The sequence below is a fragment of the Schistocerca cancellata genome, chromosome 1, assembly GCF_023864275.1.
Source record: "Schistocerca cancellata isolate TAMUIC-IGC-003103 chromosome 1, iqSchCanc2.1, whole genome shotgun sequence".
In the NCBI taxonomy this organism is placed as follows: domain Eukaryota; kingdom Metazoa; phylum Arthropoda; class Insecta; order Orthoptera; family Acrididae; genus Schistocerca; species Schistocerca cancellata.
Window position 1 is genome coordinate 1,084,214,065 of NC_064626.1, and position 21,968 is coordinate 1,084,236,032.

The following is a 21,968-nucleotide window of genomic DNA, read 5'->3' on the forward strand; positions in this document are numbered from 1 at the left end:
CTCTTCCCTGATTGTGTTTTCCTCTTTTCCAAGTAGATTTTCATTTTGGCTGACTGTGATTCTTTTCTCTGTTTCGACCATTTGCAGACAGGACGTGGAACTGGCGTAGTATGCGAAATAAGGTTTTTAGTAATTTTGACTTTTTCTCTGGAAACTTCTCGATCCTGAATGTCATCAAATGAAATTTCAGCTTCCTGTAAATCCTTTTTTACTTGGCTTGCCCATTTTGAATACGATTTTGTTTTTGAAATTGATGAATGTATGCGATGAGTAAGTCTCTGCGGGTTCATTCTTTCCAGATGACCAAAAAATATCATTCTCCGCTTCCTCATGCTTGTAACAATGTCTTCTGTATGTTCGTATAATTCACAGTTGTGTCTTCGACGGAATTCTCCGTTTTCTTTGATAGGGCCAAGGATTTTCCTCAAAATCTTCCGGTCTTTTATTTCAAGTTTTCGTAGTGGTCCTTTCTTCGTCATGTTTAAACATTCTGATGCATACAAAGCTGACGGTCTAATTACGGTGTTACAATGACAAAGTTTTAGGTTTAAAGACAGGCCTTTGCTTTTGTATAAGTCTTTGCACAGATGAAAAGCACCTTCTAGTTTAGAACACTTACTTTCTACACCTGCATTTTCTGAACCGTCAGGCGTAATTATTTCTCCAAGATACCTAAATTTCTTCGACTGCTTGATTTTTTCTTGTTGTATTTCAATATGAGAAGGAGCGTGTTTAATGTTTGTGATGAATTCAGTTTTGTTAAATGCTATTTTTAGGCCAGTCTCAGCAGCTACTGATTGTAGGCTGGACACTTGAACCTTAGCTTCGTCAATATTATTTGCAATGAGTGCCAGATCATCAGCAAAATCCAAACAGTTTCCACTGAGGCCGTTTCTTTTGTGTCCAATTTGAAGCCCATAACCTGGCGGTACGGTTGTTTTCCACTCTCTGACTATCTTTCCAGGACACAGTTGAAAACAATGGAGAGAGCGGGTCACCCTGTCTCACACCTGTACAGATTTCAAATGGTTCTGATAGTTCGCCTGTGAACTTGGCCTTTGACACTGTGTTATTTAAAGTGGCGCTTATCAGATTGATTGTTTTCCTATTCAGACCAAATTCGGCAAGCGTGTTCTTTAGTGTTTCTCGATCAATTGAGTCATACGCTTTTTGAAAGTCGACAAAGGTCGCAACAAACGTTTTTGATCTTGATTTGGCGTATGATATATCAGATTTCAGGTTATGGATCTGCTCTGCACAGGATCTTGATGAAATGAAACCAGCTTGATATTTGCCCAATTGTTGATCTAAGACTGATTCAGCTTTGTTTAACGACAGTCTGGAAAAGATCTTGTACGTCGTACCAGGTACTGGTTCTGTACTGCAATAGCAAATGCGATACAGCAATGTTCATTCTGCTAGGAGTCTCCAGATACGAATTTATCCATGGTGACACAGTATGCAGAACTGGGAACCATCGGAAATGATGATATGGTGTCACCTCTGTATCTAGTGCTGTCAGCGGGCGCACCACTGTCAATGCACCTCTCTCTGATGTTGTATCAATGGAATATCAACAATGGTCGCTGCGCTCACAGCCCTTGGTGCTCCTACGTCGTTGCACTATCTGTAGCGACGTTTGTCTTCCTGAAATCCAGCCCATTTACTAATTCAAGGTACGTGATATGGTTTTACATGATGCACGACCGAGTGAACAATATGTCGGTCCTCTCGGGCGCTAGTCGCTTGCAGTTAATGAGCTCCTTCATACCACTGAGTGTGGTCCTCCTTGAAAAATCGATTGCATATTCGTGTGAGGGTCGTGGGATCCTGACCAGTGTGGCAACAAATATCGCGGAGCTACAAACCAATCTTGACAGTCCTGGCACTGTCTGATTGTGACACATGGTTGAGGAAATTTCTCATCTGACATTGGGGTTCTCAGAAACGAACGTCATTGAAATGCGATTCATGAATGAGAAAACCACGGTGTAACAATTGATTTTGTACAGATCGCAGACAATGTTACTCTTTTAGCACGCTTGCTGTAAAATTTTGATCATTACCATATTCAAGCATGCTGATGTTTGTTGCATGTCACCTCCAAAGTGATGCAATTTTAATGGCCAGGCTTCAAGCCAGTGACAAAGCGGTCACATATTTCGTAAGATGGTGTTTTGTGCAACAGGTTACAGTGTGCTACTCTATCAAATATTATCCGGAAGTCAAGGAAATCGGAGTAACCTCGAGCGGCGCTGTTTACTGACTACTAGATGTCAAGGACGTGCTGAAAAAACTGACTTTGACAGTAATGTCAGTAGATGTCTGTCAGCCCCAGTGCTCCTATTGCAAAACACATCTGCCAAGAGATTTTTCCAGTCGTATGGAAAGCCTCTCAGCCCTTGGAATACATGATACAGTTGCTGTTAGCGGAGCACGGTAAATCGGCGCAATCTGTTTTGAATAATTGGTCTCATGTAGCTCAGTCGCCTTTTCTCTATTAAAAAATTCAAACCGATTCTTAACACTCAGTTATAGCATACCTGCCATTTCCTTGTCCGTGTGACGATCGAAAACAGGAACCAAACTACGACCTTCTACAGGGTGTCCCAGGAAGAACGATCAGTATTTAGCCATTTGAGAGGGACAATCATGTGAAGCAAAAGATTACAGTAAACATGGGCTCTAAAATGATTACCGTACGAGGTATGACCACTTTTTCATTTTCTATACTGTGAAACAAATGTCTTCTTTTGTAAGCTCTTTGATTTCCATATTTTGGGAGGAGATGATATGGATCAAAACAAGAAAAATATTGTTTAATAAAGATGGGCTCTAAAATACATACCCTAAGAGTTACGATCGCATTTTCATTAGAAGATATGTGTTTAATAGTAGTGAAAATGAAAAAGTACTTATAGCTCTTAAGACATGTATTTTAGGGCCCACCTTTCTTCAAATGATAGTTCCAATGATGTCTCTGAATACTGACCACTCTTGGACATCCTGTGTAGAGACAACTTTTCAGAAGATAGTGTCAGTACGCCTGCCTTGTCTGACCCTAACATTCATTTTCTGTTCCAAACAAATATATTCATTTTGGACATTCCAATTGTGATGGATATTTCATATATTTCCTGTGATTCATACAGTTGATTGTAGTTAGTTGATATTGACAAACTCCCGTCGTCCTGACATAAGCGTCAAAGTACAACAACAGCTATATCAGAATGAACTTTCACTTCGTACCGGAGTCTACGTTGCTCTGACATTTCCTACCATATTAAAACTCCTTGCTAGAACGGGACTCGAAACTGGAACCTGACAAACCTTCACAACTTCACTTTCGCCAGTGCTTTACAGGAGTGCTGATCCAGCAAGATATGCAGGAGAACAGTGAAAACTGGAATGTAGGAGGGAAGCTACCGGTGGAAGTGAAACTGTAAAGTATTGAGTCACTTTTGGGAATCTCAGTTGACAGTGCACTTGCCCACGAAAGGAAAATCTCCCAGCTTCGAACACCGTTGTGGCTTACTGTTTTAATGTGTCGGGAAGTTTCACAAAAGATGTTTGTCGTTACAAGTTTTACGGACAGTCTCGTATTTGCAGTGGTCAGTCTTGGTGTGCCTGTCGCGTCGGAGAGAAAGCGTTACACACTCACCTGCACATGAGTATCTACTAATGGCACATCATAAGTTAGTAAGATCAATGTCACATCCCTGTCGGAGGCTCTGTTTCGTACATTTAATCCTGATCTTCTACCCTCATCCTTGTCATCTTTGTGTTTCTCTTTTTTCCATTACCTTTTAATGTAGGGGCTAGACATTTTTAGATTTTGGAGGGCCGTGAATCTCATACTTTAAGCCTTCAGTTTATCGGGCTTTCTGAAATGTCTAGCACAATGGCGCAACGAAGTGGTAGAAGGGAAAGATATTCAACCGCACCCGGTGACCCGCTAACACACAAAAACCTGTTTGTTCCTCACCCCAGCTCACCTCACCGTTGCAGCTACGGCCACGTAACGAACCGGTCAATTAAATTCAAGTGTTCTGCAGCTCCACAGGCGCCGCAGCAGCATCAAGATACGTTCACCTTTCACTGTTATACGCGGATTCACAACAGCTCGTGCATCGTGGTCTGCTCATCCTCGAACGACGACAAGGAAGTACGATGTCTCGATGTATACTAAAGGGTTGGGAGAACTGATTTGCTTTAGAATGATTGCACGTTGGCCGTCGAGTGCACTAAATATTACACTTTCCATAAAGGAAATTTGGAATTTTAAGTCTGTTTCAGCTGGCCAAGATGCAGAAAATCGACAGTTGTTAACATTAGTAGAGTAAGTGCGAGCCAGTTATAAACTAATTCCCACCTGTTTTTAACCAGTACGGTATTCGTTACTGACATGCGTAGAAACCACGAAACCAGTTTCACACGGGTTTATTTGTACCTGTTATATACTGATGGCGTATGAGACGAATGCTGACATAGGCCGTACACCTTACATATATTTCACTTTTTTCACTAATTCCGACGATGGCTGTGTTTTCAGCACCTATTACACTTAAAAATTACTTTAGAACCGCAGTTTCAATTCTGAAAATTATAATGGACCTGTCGAGGGCGAAAAGAGATCCATTTTAAAAGTTTCTCTCTCTCTCTCTCCCTCTCCCTCTCTCCCTCTCCCTCTCCCTCTCCCTCTCCCTCTCCCTCTCCCTCTCCTTCTCCCTCTCCCCCTCCCTCGCCCTTTTTTCCCTAACCACTCCTTAAGCCTGTACCCTCGACCATCACTGACATAGCTTTGAAAACACAAAAAGAAATGAATTTGCATTTCGTGATTGGATGTTTTATTTATGTTCAAGTGGTCAGTTGCATTTACTTACATCTGACAGGTGAAGGAAGTGAGCTTAATAGAAATTAAGGAACTCCCGGCTTAACCGATCAGAGATGCTTCCTTAAAAGTAAGCTGTAGGAAGTACAGCGTACCAGATCATAGGTAACACGGTACAGTGATTTGACGAAGTACTGATTACTGAATGTTACATCGACAAGTAACGGAAAATTCTCTAAATCCAACAAAACCAGGATAACAATTATATTTCTAACGCCATTTATCTATAGAGGATCTACAAGGTGTCGAAATGATTCGAAAATGTGTGAACGACGACTCCAGGCATTCGCTAAATTTTGGGAAGCATTAAGTTGAGTACCAGATAAAATACATATCATGCAAATAAACATATAATTCAACGAAATACGTTTATTTGAAACCTGGGACAACTTCCACAGACATAAATGCATAATTTTGACGATCAGACATAGGTGACAATGAAAGAGAAACACGTAGTCATAAGAAAAATTAAATGAAATCACATACGAAATGGTTCAACTGACGTGGCATTGGTAACGTGAGCAACAAGACCTTTTAGTTCTTTCAGAAGAGGTGATAGACAAGGAAGGATGACAAACGGGGAAACTACATTTACTTGTGTGCCAGCAGCCAGTAAAGCAAACTACAGCAGAACAGCCATAGTAATTCGATACAACGGAAGATTTTTGAACTATAAATTGGATGATATCTCTCGTAACAAACATTACACTCGCTGAAAAACAAGGCAGATACAGTTATGAAGGCTAACGCAGTCGACAACAAACAGTCACAACAGATTCCTGAGCAACACTGTAACAATGTATCTGCCTTTCCGATACTGAAATGGAAACCAGAAATGCTTGTCTATAAATATCAGACGGTTCACAAAATTTCAACGGTAATCTGTAACTTCAATAATTATCCAAATATGCTGCGTATTTAATAGTTCTTGCCACGTTGAGTAACACCCTTGAAGGACTGTACCAAATTTATGATTGCTTCGGGTACTTCTTGCTTTCTTACACAATAATAAACAATTAAAAACGATAACTATCTCCCAGTCAGTCCAATACGTTGACCATACAGTGTGAACCAAACACATTATGCGATAAGCCCTGAAGCCTGCTAATTTTATACGCACGACTTACCGTTCTGTTGGAGGAGAAACATATTGCATTTTCACGCGTTTTTCAAGAAAAGATTCCGCTTTCTCTCCGATTTACTCCGCTGTTTACATCGGTCATGAGACTTTCGACTGCTTCCCGTCTCTAGTAAGCGAGGTTCAACGTGCTGATTAGCTATAATTAAGGATTTCAGCTCTTATCTTCAGCGAAAAGAAAGAAAAACAGTTTTGTTATCAGTCTGATGTCTACGTCTGTAGACTACCCCATATATATCTCCCTGTTCTTGCCTGTATACTGTACCTCCAAATCTAATAGCTTCCCGTTAGATACATCAAATGAAGAGGAACTATCTCAGATTCACGACGAATGCGGTCACCATCTGTTTATTCCGTTATGTCATGTTCTGTAAATTCATTCTGAAGCCCATATCACCACAGAAGGCTCAACCGTGATTGAATTGATAGCCGGTATTGTACAGAAATAATGATCCACGTCAGCGGACTGCTATGTATATCTTCATTGCACCTTCTTCGAAAACATTTTACACATTCAGCTACATAGTCTTATCGCTGAATATTTATATTTTATCACCTTATGAACTACGAAGGTATTATTATCTCGCTGAACCTAAGTATTTTGCCATTTGTTGTATCAGAATGTGTTGCAAAAACTATTGCACTAATTCAGTCACAATTTCAAGACAGTGGATGCTATTCTGCGTAGGAGGTTAACTAGTACGAGCTTATTTGCATTCTTTTGTGTCATTGAGATAACGGAAGCTACCCCTCACTCTTTCTCTCTCTCTCTATCTCTCTCTCTCTCTCTCTCTCTTTCTCTCGGTGTGTGCCTGTTTGAGTGTGTGAGTGTGTGTGTTTCTCTTTGCGGAATATTGTTACGATCTCTAGGTAAACAGTCACTCGACGCACATCACTGTACTTTTTATTGTTGAATATAACTGGGTTATATTACTTCCTAGGCTTTAGCAATGCTTCTGAAGTGAGCCAAATGATCAGAAATGCGAGTGTACTGTCTTTATTAATTTTATTTCGTACGTCTTGCACACTTTCACTGAGATATACAGGTATTATACCCAGTTTGAATTAAGCGTATATCTTACCTCTAAGTCACACTATTCTATAATTTACTGTAATTACGTGATTATCCCTCCTCGTAATAATTTTATATACATCGTTGTAACATGCTTTTTTTCATTGTTCGTAAAAGGATCAGTAAAAACTCTGGAAGCGTTGCAAGATATCTTCGGAAGAAAGGAAATATGATCGCAATTGCGAATATAAACCACCATCGGCTGTATATTGGAATGACGACGGTGAAAATTCGTGCCAGAGCGGGACTCGAACCCAGATTTCCGCGAGCGGTTGCCGTAACTGCTTCGGCTAGCCGTGCATGAATCATAGCCGGACTCCATATGTCGTCATTCACGTTTCACAACCTGAACTCATATTTAACGTATATTCCTGTCCAGGAAGGACACATTTATTGAGGGTCGGGGCCTGGTATTGATGAATGAATACGAAATGTTCAATATTACGTCGTACTTCATAATAACCCAGACATTACCATTCCGTATCTCCGGAAGGGCTACGATCGTACTTCAGGAGAAATTCACTGGCGAACACTATGAAACCCGCACATCACAGTATGGTTCAAATGGCTCTGAGCACTATGGAACTTAATTGCTGAGGTCATCAGTCCCCTAGAACTTAGAACTACTTAAACCTAACATACCTAAGGACATCACACCCATCCATGCCCGAGGCAGGATTCGAACCTGCGAACATATAGGTCGCGCGGGTCCAGACTGTACCGCCTAGAACCGCTCGGCCACCCAGCCGTCCACACACAGTAAATCACCCATATGCCAACGTTATGGTCACCATTGGCCAAAACTTTAAAAGCAGAGATACATAGACCCGTTTCCACTCATGTCCGAATTAACAACATAGCTCTTCCTCACATTTCCAGTTGGCACTAATTTCATTATGATTCCGAGATAAGTTCGCTCTGGTGTGAATCAGAAGGAGTTCAAATTTTACTAAGATATTTTTTCGTTATTAGTGGTGCCTCTGATGTCAGTAAATTACATACCACCTATTGCGGTAAATGATCCACACCACATTGTCGAGTAGTTTCTATTATCAATCGTGCTGCACACTAGTACACAACCGTTACTTAAGACTATAGATAAATTTTTTCTCGTTTGAGCTTTTACGATTGACAGTGGTGGCTATACAGTCAGAAACACAGTAACTTTGTTTGAATTCAATTCTTTGATAGTCACGAACTTCGACTGGTGGGCCGGCCGCTGTGGCCGAACGGTTCCAGGCGCTTCAGTCCGGAACTGCGCTGCTGCTACGGTCGCAGGTTCGAATCCTGCCTCGGGCGTGGATGTGTGTGATGTCCTTAGGTTAGTTAGGTTTAAGTAGTTCTAAGACTAGGGGACTGATGACCTCAGATGTTAAGTCCCATAGTGCTTAGAGCCATTTGAATTTTAATGGTGGTTGTGATTTCAATGCAACTGATTACTCTCAAAAATCGGATCCAAAATGTCTAGGTAGCACTGTGATACTCTCGATTCTGATACGAGAGAATAGTAATAAGGTGGTATCTGGAACTAGATTACACTTATTGTGTAACGGTATTATGTGGCTGAGAATGGAAGAACCATCATCACACTGACAACTTCTAGGACTAAACTAACTGCAGATAGATTCATTACTAGTTTTTTTCCGTCAAATCTGATTTTGAGGTGGGAATACGGAACAGAATATCCCTATTTTCTAAGATATTACCAGAGCTGTTATAATGTTCTCCACTGAGACGATACTGCAGTGCCTGTGTCATTCTGAATGTCCAAAGGAACAAGCACTGCGGCGACTACAACCATTATGAAATAAATGTATTCGCCGTTACGAATATGGACAACCGTCAGCTGTACAGTGGAATGGCGACGGTGAAAATTTGTGCCGGACCGGGCTGGGAATAAGGATTTCCCGCTTATCGCGAGCGATCGCCTTGCCATTTGGCTCTCAGTGCATCGTTGTCAGCGATGAGTCTACAACCTGCACTCGTTCATCAGTTATGTATATTCCCCTCCAGGTGAGACATTTTTGCTTGAAAATCCCTTGCCTACTGCCGGCAAATGAACATCGTATTTATTCGCGGGCACTGAGCAAGAGACTTGCTGGTAAAAATGTCTCACTTGTTTGGGATATAAATTACTGGCCATTACAATTACTACACAACGAAGATGACGTGCTACAGACGCGAAATTTAACCGACAGGAAGAAGATGCTGTGATATGCAAATGATTACCTTTTCAGAGCATTCACACAAGGTTGGCGCCGGTGGCGACACCTACAACGTGCTGACACGAGGAAAGTTTCCAACCGATTTCTCATACACAAACAGCAGTTGACCGGCGTTGCCTGGTGAAACGTTGTTGTGATGCCTCGTGTAAGGAGGAGAAATGCGTAACATCACCTTTACGACTTTGATAAACGTTGGATTGTTGCCTATCGCGATTGCAGTTTATCGTATCGCGATATTGCTGCTCGCGTTGGTCGAGATCCAATGACTGTTAGCAGAATATGGAATCGGTGGGTTCAGAAGGGTAATACGGAACGCCGTGCTAGATCCCAACGGCCTCGTATCACTAGCAGTCGAAATGACGGGCATCTTATCCGCATGGCTGTAACGGATCGTGAAGCCACGTCTCGATCCCTGAGTCAGCGGATGGGGACGTATGCAGGACGAGAACCATCTGCACGAACAGTTCGACGACGTTTGCAGCAGCATGGACTATCAGCTTGGAGACCATGGCTACAGTATACTCTTGACGCCGTATCACAGACAGGAGGGCCTGTGATGGTGTACTCAACGACGAACCTGAGTGCACGAATGGAAAACGTTAATTTTTCGGATGAATCCAGGTTCTGTTTACAGCATCTTAATGGTCGCATCCGTGTTTGGCGACATAGCGGTGAACGCACATTGTAAGCGTGTATTTGCCTTCGCCATAATGGCGTATCACCCGGCGTGATGGTATGGGGTGGCATTAGTTACACGTCTCGGTCACCTCTCTTTCGCACTGACGGCACTTTGAACAGTGGACGTTATATTTCAGGCATGTTACGCCCCGTGGCTCTACCCTTCATTCGATCCCTGCGAAACCCTACATTTCAGCAGGATAATTCACGACCGCATGTTGCAAGTCCTGTACAGGCCTTTCTGGATACAGAAAATGTTCGACTGCTGCCCTGGCCAGCACATTCTCCAGATCTCTCACCAATTGAAAACGTCTGGTCAATGGTGGCCGAGCAACTAGAGATGGGCAAAACTGTTCTTTTCAGAGATTGGATCAGAACTGTTCACTCCCTGAAATGAATTAGCTCTTTTTCATGACTCACCACTCATTTACAATAGAAAATAAATGGAAGGCACATTGCCCTTTAAACTTGGTTTATTCCAGTACTATACCTGTATTTTGATCTTATTTGATCCTATTTTGAAGTAACACAGATAATGAGTAAGAATTTTGTATTGTTTATTGAAATTTCCACGATATGACAAAGTTTTTGATTATTGATTTATTTTGCACTATCGTGGTTTTCTGGGTGATCGGAAACTGTTGTAACTTGAGATTTACATTAACAATATATTTGGCTATAATGTATTAAAATTTCATTAACCTCATACAAATACATCGCAAGCCATATATTATTAAAGTGAACGTTTCCTTCCGAAGACGCCTAAAATCGCAAAATCCGTACCAGAATAAGAAAAAAAAATATAAATTTGACTGTAAAACGAAAGTGCTGCATATAGCCTTACGCAGAATAAAACAAGGAAAATATTGGTGTATCACATTTTGCGATACGTTTATCGGTTCGCTCGTAATTAAAGCGTAAATTCGAGTGTCCATAATAAAAATCCTATAGTAAGAGGAGTCATCAGGAACCTAATCTGATCAGTTTAAACAAATAAAAATAAAATAAAAACAATTGATGTATACATAACATAATAATGTAATATACAAAGCAGTATTACTACGAAGAACAATATCCAGTAGGGACGAACTCCGATGCAGAGGCGCTGAGTCGAGCAGGTCGAGCCGCGAGCTGTATTACTGCGTGAGCTGAGACCGCAGAGACCAAAGTGACACCTGAGTCGCTTTGCTCAACACTCTGGCTAGAGTCGAGACGGTGGGGTGAGCGTTGAGCGGGCGAGTTCCGAGGGCGGGGGGAGCGGTGAACTCACCTGCTCCGAGACAAATCGTCCGTTCCCTTGCGAGCAGGTTGTTGCAAGTAGTTCCTATGTTATCCGCTAGGTGGCTCTCTGTCCTGTTGCTCGCATCAACTGCCCAGAGGGCAGGACGTGCGACTGAAACGATCGCCGACAGAGTGCGATGCGAAGTTAAGCTGTGCCAGACACTGCAAGCGGCAGACGACGCACAGAGACGGCACGGCATATGTGAAACACAAAATCCAATGGGGCACTGCACAATGCAGGCAGCCAAGGTAGAAGCAGGGCAGAGGCTGGCGCTGGCTGTGTTGTGTGGCGTGCACTGTGCTCTGACCAGCAGAGGCGCTGCTGATATGCTCCGTCTCTCTCTCTCTCTCTCTCTCTCTCTCTGCCGTGGGAAACGTTTGGAGCTACCGTTCTTTTTTTCTGAATCACTGATTGTTCACTCCTTTGAAAGATTGAACTCTATGAATTAATTCAAGAGCGGATCCCCCATCTCTACGAGCAACTGGCTCGTCAGAATACGCCAGTCACTACTCTTCATGAACTGTGGTATCGTGTTGAAGCTGCATGGGCAGCTGTAGCTATACACGACATCCAAGCTCTGTTTGACTCAATGCCCAGGCGTATCAAGGCCGTTATTACGGCCAGAGGTGGTTGTTCTGGGTACCGATTTCTGAGGATCTATGCACCCAAATTGCGTGAACATGTAGTCACATGTCAGTTCTAGTTTTTGTCCAATGAATACCCGTTTATCACTGCGTTTTACAATATATTTGTCCAATGAATACCCGTTTATCACTGCGTTTCTTCATGGTGTAACAATTTCAATGGTCAGTAGTGTACATAATGGATGTACGAATACAGGCTGTAGATGTATGATTAGCAACATATCGATGTGTGGGTCTAGCTGTAAGTCGAGCACTGACAGGCGACCGCTCGTGATAAGCGGAAAATCCGTATTCGAATCCCGGTTGGTTGGTTGATTTCTGGGAGGGACCAAACAGTGAGGGCATCGGTCCCATCGGACGAGGGAAGGGTGGGAAGGAAATCGACCGTACCTTTTCAAAGGAACCATCCCGGCGTTTATCTGACGGGATTTTGGGAAATCACGGTAAACCTAAATCACGATGACCGGCGCGTGTTTGAACCGTCGGCCTCTCGAATCCGAGTCCAGTGTGCTAACCACTGCGCCAACTCGCTCACTCGAGTTTGGGGCCGGCATAAATTTTAAGTGTCGCCGTTCCATTCTACAGATGATGGTTGTCCATAATTGCAGTTTCGAAGACATTTAAAGTTCTCTACTGATTTCTGTCTGACTATAGCACGTGCTTCCAAATTTATGGCTCTATAGTATTCACAGTTCTATAACTAATTAATCCGCAGTATTTCTTTCAGGCAAGCTAAAAGGCATCACGGTTAAACCTCTCTATAAGAACAGTGGCGTCACACAAGTCATTATTTAGTTAGTTACATGTTCCATCGATCATCGAAGAATTCTTTTATCGAAATTATATGGAACGAGTCAGTTTACAGGATGTGTGTATGTGATTAGTATTATAACATCAATGAAGACATTATCATTTTATTCCTACACTTAAAGAACTTTTTTTACTGGTTACCAATTTATTAGTAGAAATTCTTCAGTAGCATGGAAGGAGTGACCCAGGAGAAATGATTTTGAAGTAGATTTAGGTGATAAACTTGCTTCGGTAGCCGTCAGACATTTAATGTTATTGGACAAATGATCAAAATTTTTGTTACTGTGTATTGAACTCTCTGGGCCACTGACAGCTTTAACAATGGGCAGTGATCGTAATTTTTCTGTCTAGTATGGTAGGTATGTACGTCACTGTTCTTCTTATATTGTAACGGATTAGTTTTGACGAATTTCATTAGCGAATATATGCATTGTGACGGCGCAGTTTAAGTGCGTAGCTCTTTGTTGAGGTACCTACATGACTTACGTGGGTGCTCACCACATATTATTATTACCGTTTACTGCTCGCTTTTGTGCAATTAGCACTTTCCTTCTAAGTGACGAGTTACCCCAGAAAATATACTATTCGCTTTTTTGCAATTAGCACTTTCTTTCTAAGTGACGAGCTACCCCAAAAATTATTCTCTACGACATTATTGCCTGGAACTATGCTACACATGTCCGGAGGTTGATACGTTTGTTTCCAAGATTAGGAAGTGAGCGAGTTGCAAAAGTAGCTGAACCTAATTGTTCGAGAAGCTCAGTGAAATGTATTTTCCAGTTTAAGTACACTCAAAAACCTGCAGCAATCTACTCTACTTCCCGACGCTCGCTCATGTGCTATATCAATTGTTGGTGTGACTCTACGTGTTGTACAGAACTGTGTGTAGGGGTATTTCTTTTCTAAATTTTTCTCCTGATGACTTTTTGCAGGACTGTAACAAGCTGACGTAGTGTTCAAGAACGGTTACTGACATGCACAATAATGAAATACTTTGTCAGTCACAGTATGTATTATACTGGACAGATATTACTATATCCACTGACCACACAAAACAGTTTTAAAAGGTTAAAAGATCACCAGATGGAACCTTTTGAAATTAATTGAAGTCAGTTGTTTCATCTGCGACATACTATTAGAGAGTTTAAGTTTTTATCGTGTAAATGGTTCACTACACGCCTAGTCAAGTTTTTGTTTAAGTAACAGGTTGCTTTATGTTACATTAGGCTGTTCATGTAACTCACAGAAGTACACTACATTATCTGCAGAAGAAAAAATTACATTGAACATTCCATAGAGTTCTGTCATCAGATCATGCTGTGTCACTGGTCAATTAATTTTTTTACATAGATAGACTTTGTTCTTTTTAAGGATATACTACCAAGCCGAGCAAAGAAAAGTCAACAGAAAAATACAGTAAATGTTTTCCGAAAGCGATTAAGTGACTTTAAACGGACAGACTAGTTCAAAAGTTAATAAAATACGTACTTTGTCAAAAAGTACATCTCCTGCAGCACATGTAGTATACCGACAGAAAAAAGTGGTAAATTCTAAGTTCTTGGGGGTTTAGCCTAAGCTGGAAAAACCATACTGTAGGTTAGAAAGAAGCTTATTTAGACGGTCGAGAACGACTGAAATGTGCGTTGCAGTATCAGTGCATTTAGTAGATTGATGTAAACTTAAATTATAAAATTAATTTCGACCTCCCTGAATAAAAAAATTAATATGGTACTATGTGAACTTTATTTTCGTTCATGCAATTCTTATTATTTCTGGTAATGAATTCATTACGCCAAATTATTCATTGGAGAAAAGTAAATGGAATTATCCAGATATTCGCAAAAGTACATCTTGTGGGCGATTTTTTTAAGCAGGTACAAATGTTAATTAATATCTTACGGTACAGTGCTTTACTGCTAAACTTTACTGCCAGTGTCAGAGTAACACAGATGATTACCGGTAGAATACTGAACGAAAAACGTATGTGGACTACTCTAGAATAATCTGCAGCACGGAAAGGAATTAAAAAACCGTTTACAATAATCCTTTTCGATCCCATCACGATATCATATTTTTTCTGGTTTCTGCTCAAGGTTGTCGGGAGATTTCCCTTGGTTGTGAGGCAAATTCCATCTTAAATATACCCGTCTGGGACCGCCTCGCACCGTAAACAGCTGGTCCAGATTTAGGAGACCATAACAGACCGTGAATCTACACTGTGTCAACACTCGAAAGACACTCGAACAGTCACCTCTATGCGTAGGTGTACAAAATGGAAAGTGTTAACATGGAAGTAGTCAGTGTATATCTCCCACTGCTGCTATGGTGAATCAATCTTAATGATAAATTTTCAGTAAGAGGAACTGTCTTGGTTGCGAGTAACACGAGAATCTTTATTTGCGTGTTTCGGCTTTTTGAGGCATCTTTAGAGTTTCTTCGGGCAAGGCTTGCGGCAAAGCTGAGACAGCACCCTGTGCCAGCCTCTTTATCTCAGAGTAGAAGTTTCTCAGAAAGCACTCAATTACTTATACTGATAGTATCTAGATGCATCCTCGCACATATATGAATATTGATGCATATCGAACATGTCCGACAAAACAGACACTACATATCAATATGTATATATGAACGATGACGACTCTGGGATGTCTCGAGACTTAGCGAATGCTACGAGCTATGGCTAGTAGTTGGAGGGAGGGGTGGGGGGGTGGGCGCTACTTGCGCGTGACAGGCTGAGAATTCGGGAGCTGACGGGAAGCATGTGGGAATGGCTGAGGCAGTTAAGGCAATCGTTCTAGAGAAGCAGAGCATCCGAGTTAGAGTGCCAATCTGGCACATCGTTTCGACATTCACCACTGATTTATTTCAGTGCCCGTAGGCGACCGAAGTCCAGATTTCTCGTAATATACTCTATTAATTGTGCACACGTTCCAAACTCTGTCTTCTGCTGCAGATGGTTCAAATGGCTCTGAGCACTATGGGACTTAACTTCTTTGGTTAACAGTCCCCTAAGGACGTCACACACATCCATGCCCGAGGCAGGATTCGAACCTGCGACCGTAGCGGTCGCGCGGTTCCAGACTGAAGCGCCTAGAACAGCTCGGCCACACCGGCCGGCCTTCTGCTACAGTTTTGACTCTTTACAACTCCCTCTAGAACCAGAGAACTTATTCCCTGTCGTCTTAAAGCAGTATTATTCTGTTTCTTCTTCTTGTCAGATTTCCCCTTATGCTCGTTTTTGCCGATTCTGCGGGGAACCCTCCCCCCCCCCCCCCAGCCCACATAAGTTTCAACGTCCTTCTGTAATACCACATCTCAGACGCTTCGATTCTTTTCTTTTCCTCCTTTTTTCACAGTCCGTGGTTTACGTCTAATCAGTGCTGTATTCCGAACATATTTTCTGATAATTTCTTCTTAAAATTGAGGCCGATTTTTGATAATGCTGGACTTCTTTTGGCCAGGAATGCCCTCTTCACTTTTGCTAGTCTGTTTTTTATCTTCTTCTTACTTCGTCCGCCATGTGCAATTTTCACTTTATCTACTTTTGATCTCCATTTCTGATATTAAGTTTTTCGCTTATCTCATTTAAGCTGCTTCTCATTACTTTCGCCTTTCTATGGTTTATTCTGAAACTATATTCTGTAATCATCAGACTGTTCACTCCATTCAACATCTTTACTTTCACTGGGATTATCAATGTCATTAAGGAATCTTACCATTGATATTCTTTCACCTTGAATTTTAGTCCCACTCCTGAAACTTTTGTTTATTGCCACCATTACTTCTGCGATGTACAGTTTCAACAGTAGTGGCGTTACACCATTTTTAATTCGAGCACTTCGTTCTTGGTCTTCCATTCATAGCGATCCCTCTCGGTTTTTGTACATATTTTATATGACCTGTACTTCCCTACAGCTTACACATATTTTCCTCAGAACTACGAACATCTTGCACCATGTTACACTGTCAAACGCTTTTTTCTAGATCCTCGAACTCTACGAACGTGTCACGATTTTTCTTAAGACCTCATACCATAATGAAGCACAACGTCAGAACTGCCTCTCTTGTACATTTATCTTTTCTAAAGGCTGTCTGATCGTCACCCAAGAGATCTTCAATTTTCTTGTCCGTTTCTCTGTACATTCTGACTGTCGGAACTTGGATGTATTACCTGTTAAGCTGACTGATTGAGCGATAGCTATTACATCATTCAGAGCGACCATATAAAACAAATAGTGCGAAAAGCAGATGCCAGACTCAGATTCATAGGAAGAATCTTCACGAGATGTAACTCATCCACGATAGAAACGGCTTATAAGGTGCTTGTTCGACCGATTCTTGAGCACTGCTCATCTATCTGGATTCTTTACCAGGTAGGACTGATAGAAGAGGCACGTTTCGTCACGGGATCGCTTAGTCGGCGCGAGAGTGTTACGGAGATGGCTAACAAACTCCATTGGCAGACGTTACAAGAGAGGCGTTGTGGATCACGGAGATATTTACTACTGCAATTACGGAAGAGCACTTTCCGGAAAGAGTCGGACAGCATGTTACTTCCCCCACATACCTCTCACGGAATGACCATGAGCAGAAAATTCGAGAAAATAGAGCCAATACAAAGGCTTACCGACAATCTTTCTTCCCGCGCGCTATTCGCGAGTGGAATAGGGTTGGAGGGCTCAGTTAGTGGTTTATTTATTTATATTATTTATTTATTTATTGTTTCGTAGGACCAAATTAAGGAGAAGTCTCCATGGTCATGGAACGAGTCAATACATGAAATTATAACACGATATTAGAAACAGATAAAATGAAATATAAAAAAAAAAAAACATATTCCAGTGACAAGTCGTAAGTTTAAATGAAGACAATCAACAATGTAACACTGGAATTTGCTTAATTTTTTAGCTCTTCCAGGAGCTCCTCGACAGAATAGAAGGAGTGAGCCATGAGGAAACTCTTCAGTTTAGACTAAAAAGAGTTTGGGCTACTGCTAAGATTTTTGAGTTCTTGTGGTAGCTTATTCAAAATGGATGCAAATACTGCACTCCTTTCTGCACAAGAGTCAAGGAAGTGTATTCCACATGAAGATTTGATTTCTGCTTAGTATTAACTGAGTGAAAGCTGCTAACTCTTGGGAGTAGGCTAATATTGCTAACAACAAACGACAGTAAAGAAAGTATATACTGTGAGGGCAATGTCAGAATTCCCAGATTTTTGAATAGGGGTCGACAAGAGGTTCTCGAACTTACACCACATATAGCTCGAACAGCCCGTTTTTGAGCCAAAAATACCCTTTTTGAATCAGAAGAATTACCCCAAAAATAATACCATACGACATAAGCGTATGAAAATATGCGAAGTAGACTACTATTCGTGTTGAAGTGTCACTTATTTCAGATACTGTTCTAATGGTAAATAAAGCAGCATTTAGCTTCTGAACAAGATCCTGGACATGGGCTTTCCACAACAGCTTACTATCTATCCGAACGACTAGGAATTTGATCTGTTCCGTCTCGCTTATAATATGCCCATTCTGTCTGATCAAAATATCGGTTCTTGTTGAATTGTGATTTAGAAACTGTAAAAACTGAGTCTTACTGTGATTTAGCATCAAATTATTTTCCACAAGCCACGAACTTATTTCATGAACTACATTATTTGTTACTGTTTCAATATTACACACAAGATCCTTCACTATCAAGCTGGTGTCATCAGCAAACAGAAATATTTTTGAATCACCTGTAATACTAGAAGGCATATCATTTATACAAATAAGAAACATCAGTGGCCCCAGCACCGACCCTTGGGGAACGCCCCACTTAACAGTGCCCCATTGGGACTGAACATCACTACCACTCTCAATATTGCGGAGAATTTCCTTCTGATTTCTGTTCTTAAAGTAAGAGGCGAACCAATTGTAAGCTACTCCCCTTACTCCATAATGGTCCAACTTCTGCAGTAATATTTTGTGGTCAACACAGTCAAAAGCCTTCGTTAAATCAAAGAAAACACCTAGCGTTCGCAACCTTTTATTTAATCCGTCCAAAACCTCACAAAGAAAAGAGAATATAGCATTTTCAGTTGTTAAACCATTTCTAAAACCAAACTGAACATTTGACAGCAAATTATGTGAATTTAAACGCTCCAGTAACCTTATATATACAACCTTCTCGATAACTTTAGCAAACACCGATGGCATAGAAATAAGTCTAAAATTGTCAACATTGTCAATGTCTCCCTTTTTATAAAGTGGCTTCACTACCGAGTACTGTAATCGGTCAGGAAACCGAACACTCCTAAAGGAAAAGTTACAGATATGGCTGAGAACTGGGCTAACATACATAGCACAATACTTCAGTATTCTGCTAGATACCCCGTCATATCCATGAGAGTTCTTGGTCTTTAGTGATTTAATTATTAACTCAATCTCCCTCTTGTCAGTATCATGGAGGAGCATTTCAGGTAATAGTCTCAGAACACTTTTTTCTAAGAGCGCTATATAATTCCCTGTTGGGACTAGGTTTCTATTTAGTTCACCTGCTATATTCAGAAAGTGATTATTAAATACTGTACATATATGCGACTTATCAGTAACACGGACATTCCCACTGCGCACTGATTCTACGTATATCCTCGACCTGTCTCTGCAGACACTCAACTTCCGTTACGACTGACCATATGGTTTTAATTTTATCCTGAGACTTAGCTATTCTATCTGCATACCACATACTTTTTGCCTTCCTAATAATATTTTTAAGCACCTTACAATACTGTTTGTAATGGGCTGCTGCATTTAGATTTTGACTGTTTCTAACGTTTTGATATAATTGCCACTTTGTTCTACAAGATATTCTTACCCCTCTAGTCAGCCACCCAGGCTGCCTGTTTGTGCTAGTACCCTGTTTTAAACGTTCTAACGGAAAGCAACTTTCAAAGAGCATGAGAAAAGTCTTGAGAAAAGCATTATATTTATCGTCTACTGTATCAGCGCTATAAACATCTTGCCACTCTTGTTCCTTTATAAGGTTTACAAAGGTCTCTACAGCAACTGGATCAGCTTTCCTGAACAGCTGATGACTATATTTAACACGTGTTGCAGCATAAAAATCTTTTACAGTTAAAATTTGCGCATCATGATCTGAAAGGCCATTCACCTTTTTGCTAACAGAATGCCCTTCTAGTAATGAGGAATGAACAAAATTGTTGTCTATGATCGTTCTACTGTTCCCTTGCACTCTCGTTGGAAAGAATACGGTTTGCATTAGATTATATGAATTAAAGAGGTCTACCAGCATCCTCTTCCTTGCACAATCACTAATACAATTAATATTGAAGTCACCACATATAACTAACTTTTTGTATTTCCTATAAAGTGAATTAAGAACCTCCTCTAGCTTTAGCAAAAATGTTGTGAAATCGGAGTCTGGGAATCTATAAATAACAACAGTTACAAGTTTAGCTCCGTTAAATTTAACCACACCTGCACAACATTCAAACACAAGTACCTTCCGTCACACACCATTAGTTGGCTTGCGTAGTATGATGTATATGTAGATGGAGATGTTATCTATCCTTGAAATCTTCAGGATTGTGTGGATTACATTTTTCCGAAAGTTTGGTATTACATCTCCAGTCACATAAATTCTATAAACCAGCTTGAATAGTTGTATGGGTGCCACTCCCCATACCATTTTTAGAAATTCGGAAGGAATGTTATCCATTCCTCAAACTTATTTGAGTAAAGCGTTACCATATCTGTGAAACTCTGACTACGAATTGCATCATTTATGCGAGCTTCCATATCGACTCCAATATTTTCTTCTGTCACCTCATCATGTAGTTTCTTCCCCTTTCCATCTATCTACTCTGCCGGAGTGGCCGAGCGGTTCTAGGCCCTACACTCTGGAATCGAGCGAGCGCTACGGTCGCAGGTTCGAATCCTGCCTCGGGCATGGATGTGTGTGATGTCCTTAGGTTAGTTAGGTTTAAGTAGTTCTAAGTCTAGGGGACTGATGACCTCAGATGCTAAGTCCCATAGTGCTCAGAGCCATTTGAATCTATCCGTTCTTTCCTCTGCGTGTACGTCTACCCTTTACGTCTAATTTCGTCGAAGGCTGTTTAGAACTTTCTGTTTGATGTACCTGTTCTGACAGCGACTAAGATATCTGACGGACAGACACCAGTCTTTTAGAGTGTTGGTTTCATTTCTTAATTAGTTGACTTGATGAAACTTTTTACATTCTCAACTGACGGCATACATTCCATTAAGTTCAGTCATCGAGCTACTGTTCCTTCTGAAAGCGGTTGAATGTTGAAACGAGTATGTCTTAGAAGGTAAAACTGTGTGGTGTATCGGGACTCGAATCTAGATTCTTGTTTACGCAAGTTGCGCACCCCCAGTAAACTTGGTGTATACATGTGTTAGCCGTTTGATCACAGCTTGAAAGAGAAGTTCCAGAAATGAAAACGCAGTTCTAACAATGGAGTGTATCGAGATTGAATGATGTTCAAACTGTGTAATCACTTGAGAAAATGGTTCAAATGGCTCTGAGCACTATGGGACTTAACTGCTGTGGTCATCAGTCCCCTACAACTTAGAACTACTTAAACCTTACTAACCTAAGGACATCACACACACCCATGCCCGAAGCAGGATTCGAAGCTGCGACCGTAGCGGTCGCGCGGTTCCAAACTGTAGCGCCTAGAACCGCTCGGCCACTCTGGCCGGCTAATCACTTGAGAGATTCTGTAAGATGTCTAATGCTGAATCACACATTTGTGTATTGCAATTTGCGGAGGCTATACGCAGTCTAAAATGAAGTGATCAGTGCAAATGAAGAGGTGCCAGTTACGAGGCACGTGCATAAAGCGACGCTTGTGTTTCCTTGGCTGACTGGACGCGCTGACACCTGAGTCGCGGAAGCACCTACCGAGCGCGTGCCCCTTCTGGCTGAAGTGGAAGCAGTCGTGCGTCAGGAAGGAGATGTCGATGGCCTCCTTCCTCCGCTGCACCGGATCCGCGGGCGTGTTGAACGCCTTGAAGAAGGGCTGCAGCACCACCGTGAAGTCGTCACGCGTGTCGTACCTGCCGCTCGCCACCTGCGGGCAAGGCGGAACAGAGAATGGAATACAAAACGTTTCAGAACTGCAGCTTAACCAAGCGCAATAATGAAATTCATGATTCATGGTACGTTTTACAGACTATGGATGTAAATAAATACACTA

General features: G+C 41.4%; 1 protein-coding gene across 2 annotated transcripts in view; it reads right to left on the minus strand.

Annotated features, from left to right (window-relative positions):
- The window catches only part of LOC126162976 (phospholipase B1, membrane-associated-like), a 368,462-nt gene that overhangs the window by 155,877 nt on the left and 190,617 nt on the right, over positions 1-21,968 (minus strand). For both annotated transcript variants that reach the window (XM_049919827.1, XM_049919836.1), the window contains exon 7: positions 21,674-21,842. In XM_049919827.1, the coding sequence (XP_049775784.1) occupies positions 21,674-21,842 (169 nt within the window). The remainder of the gene's footprint in view (positions 1-21,673; positions 21,843-21,968) is intronic.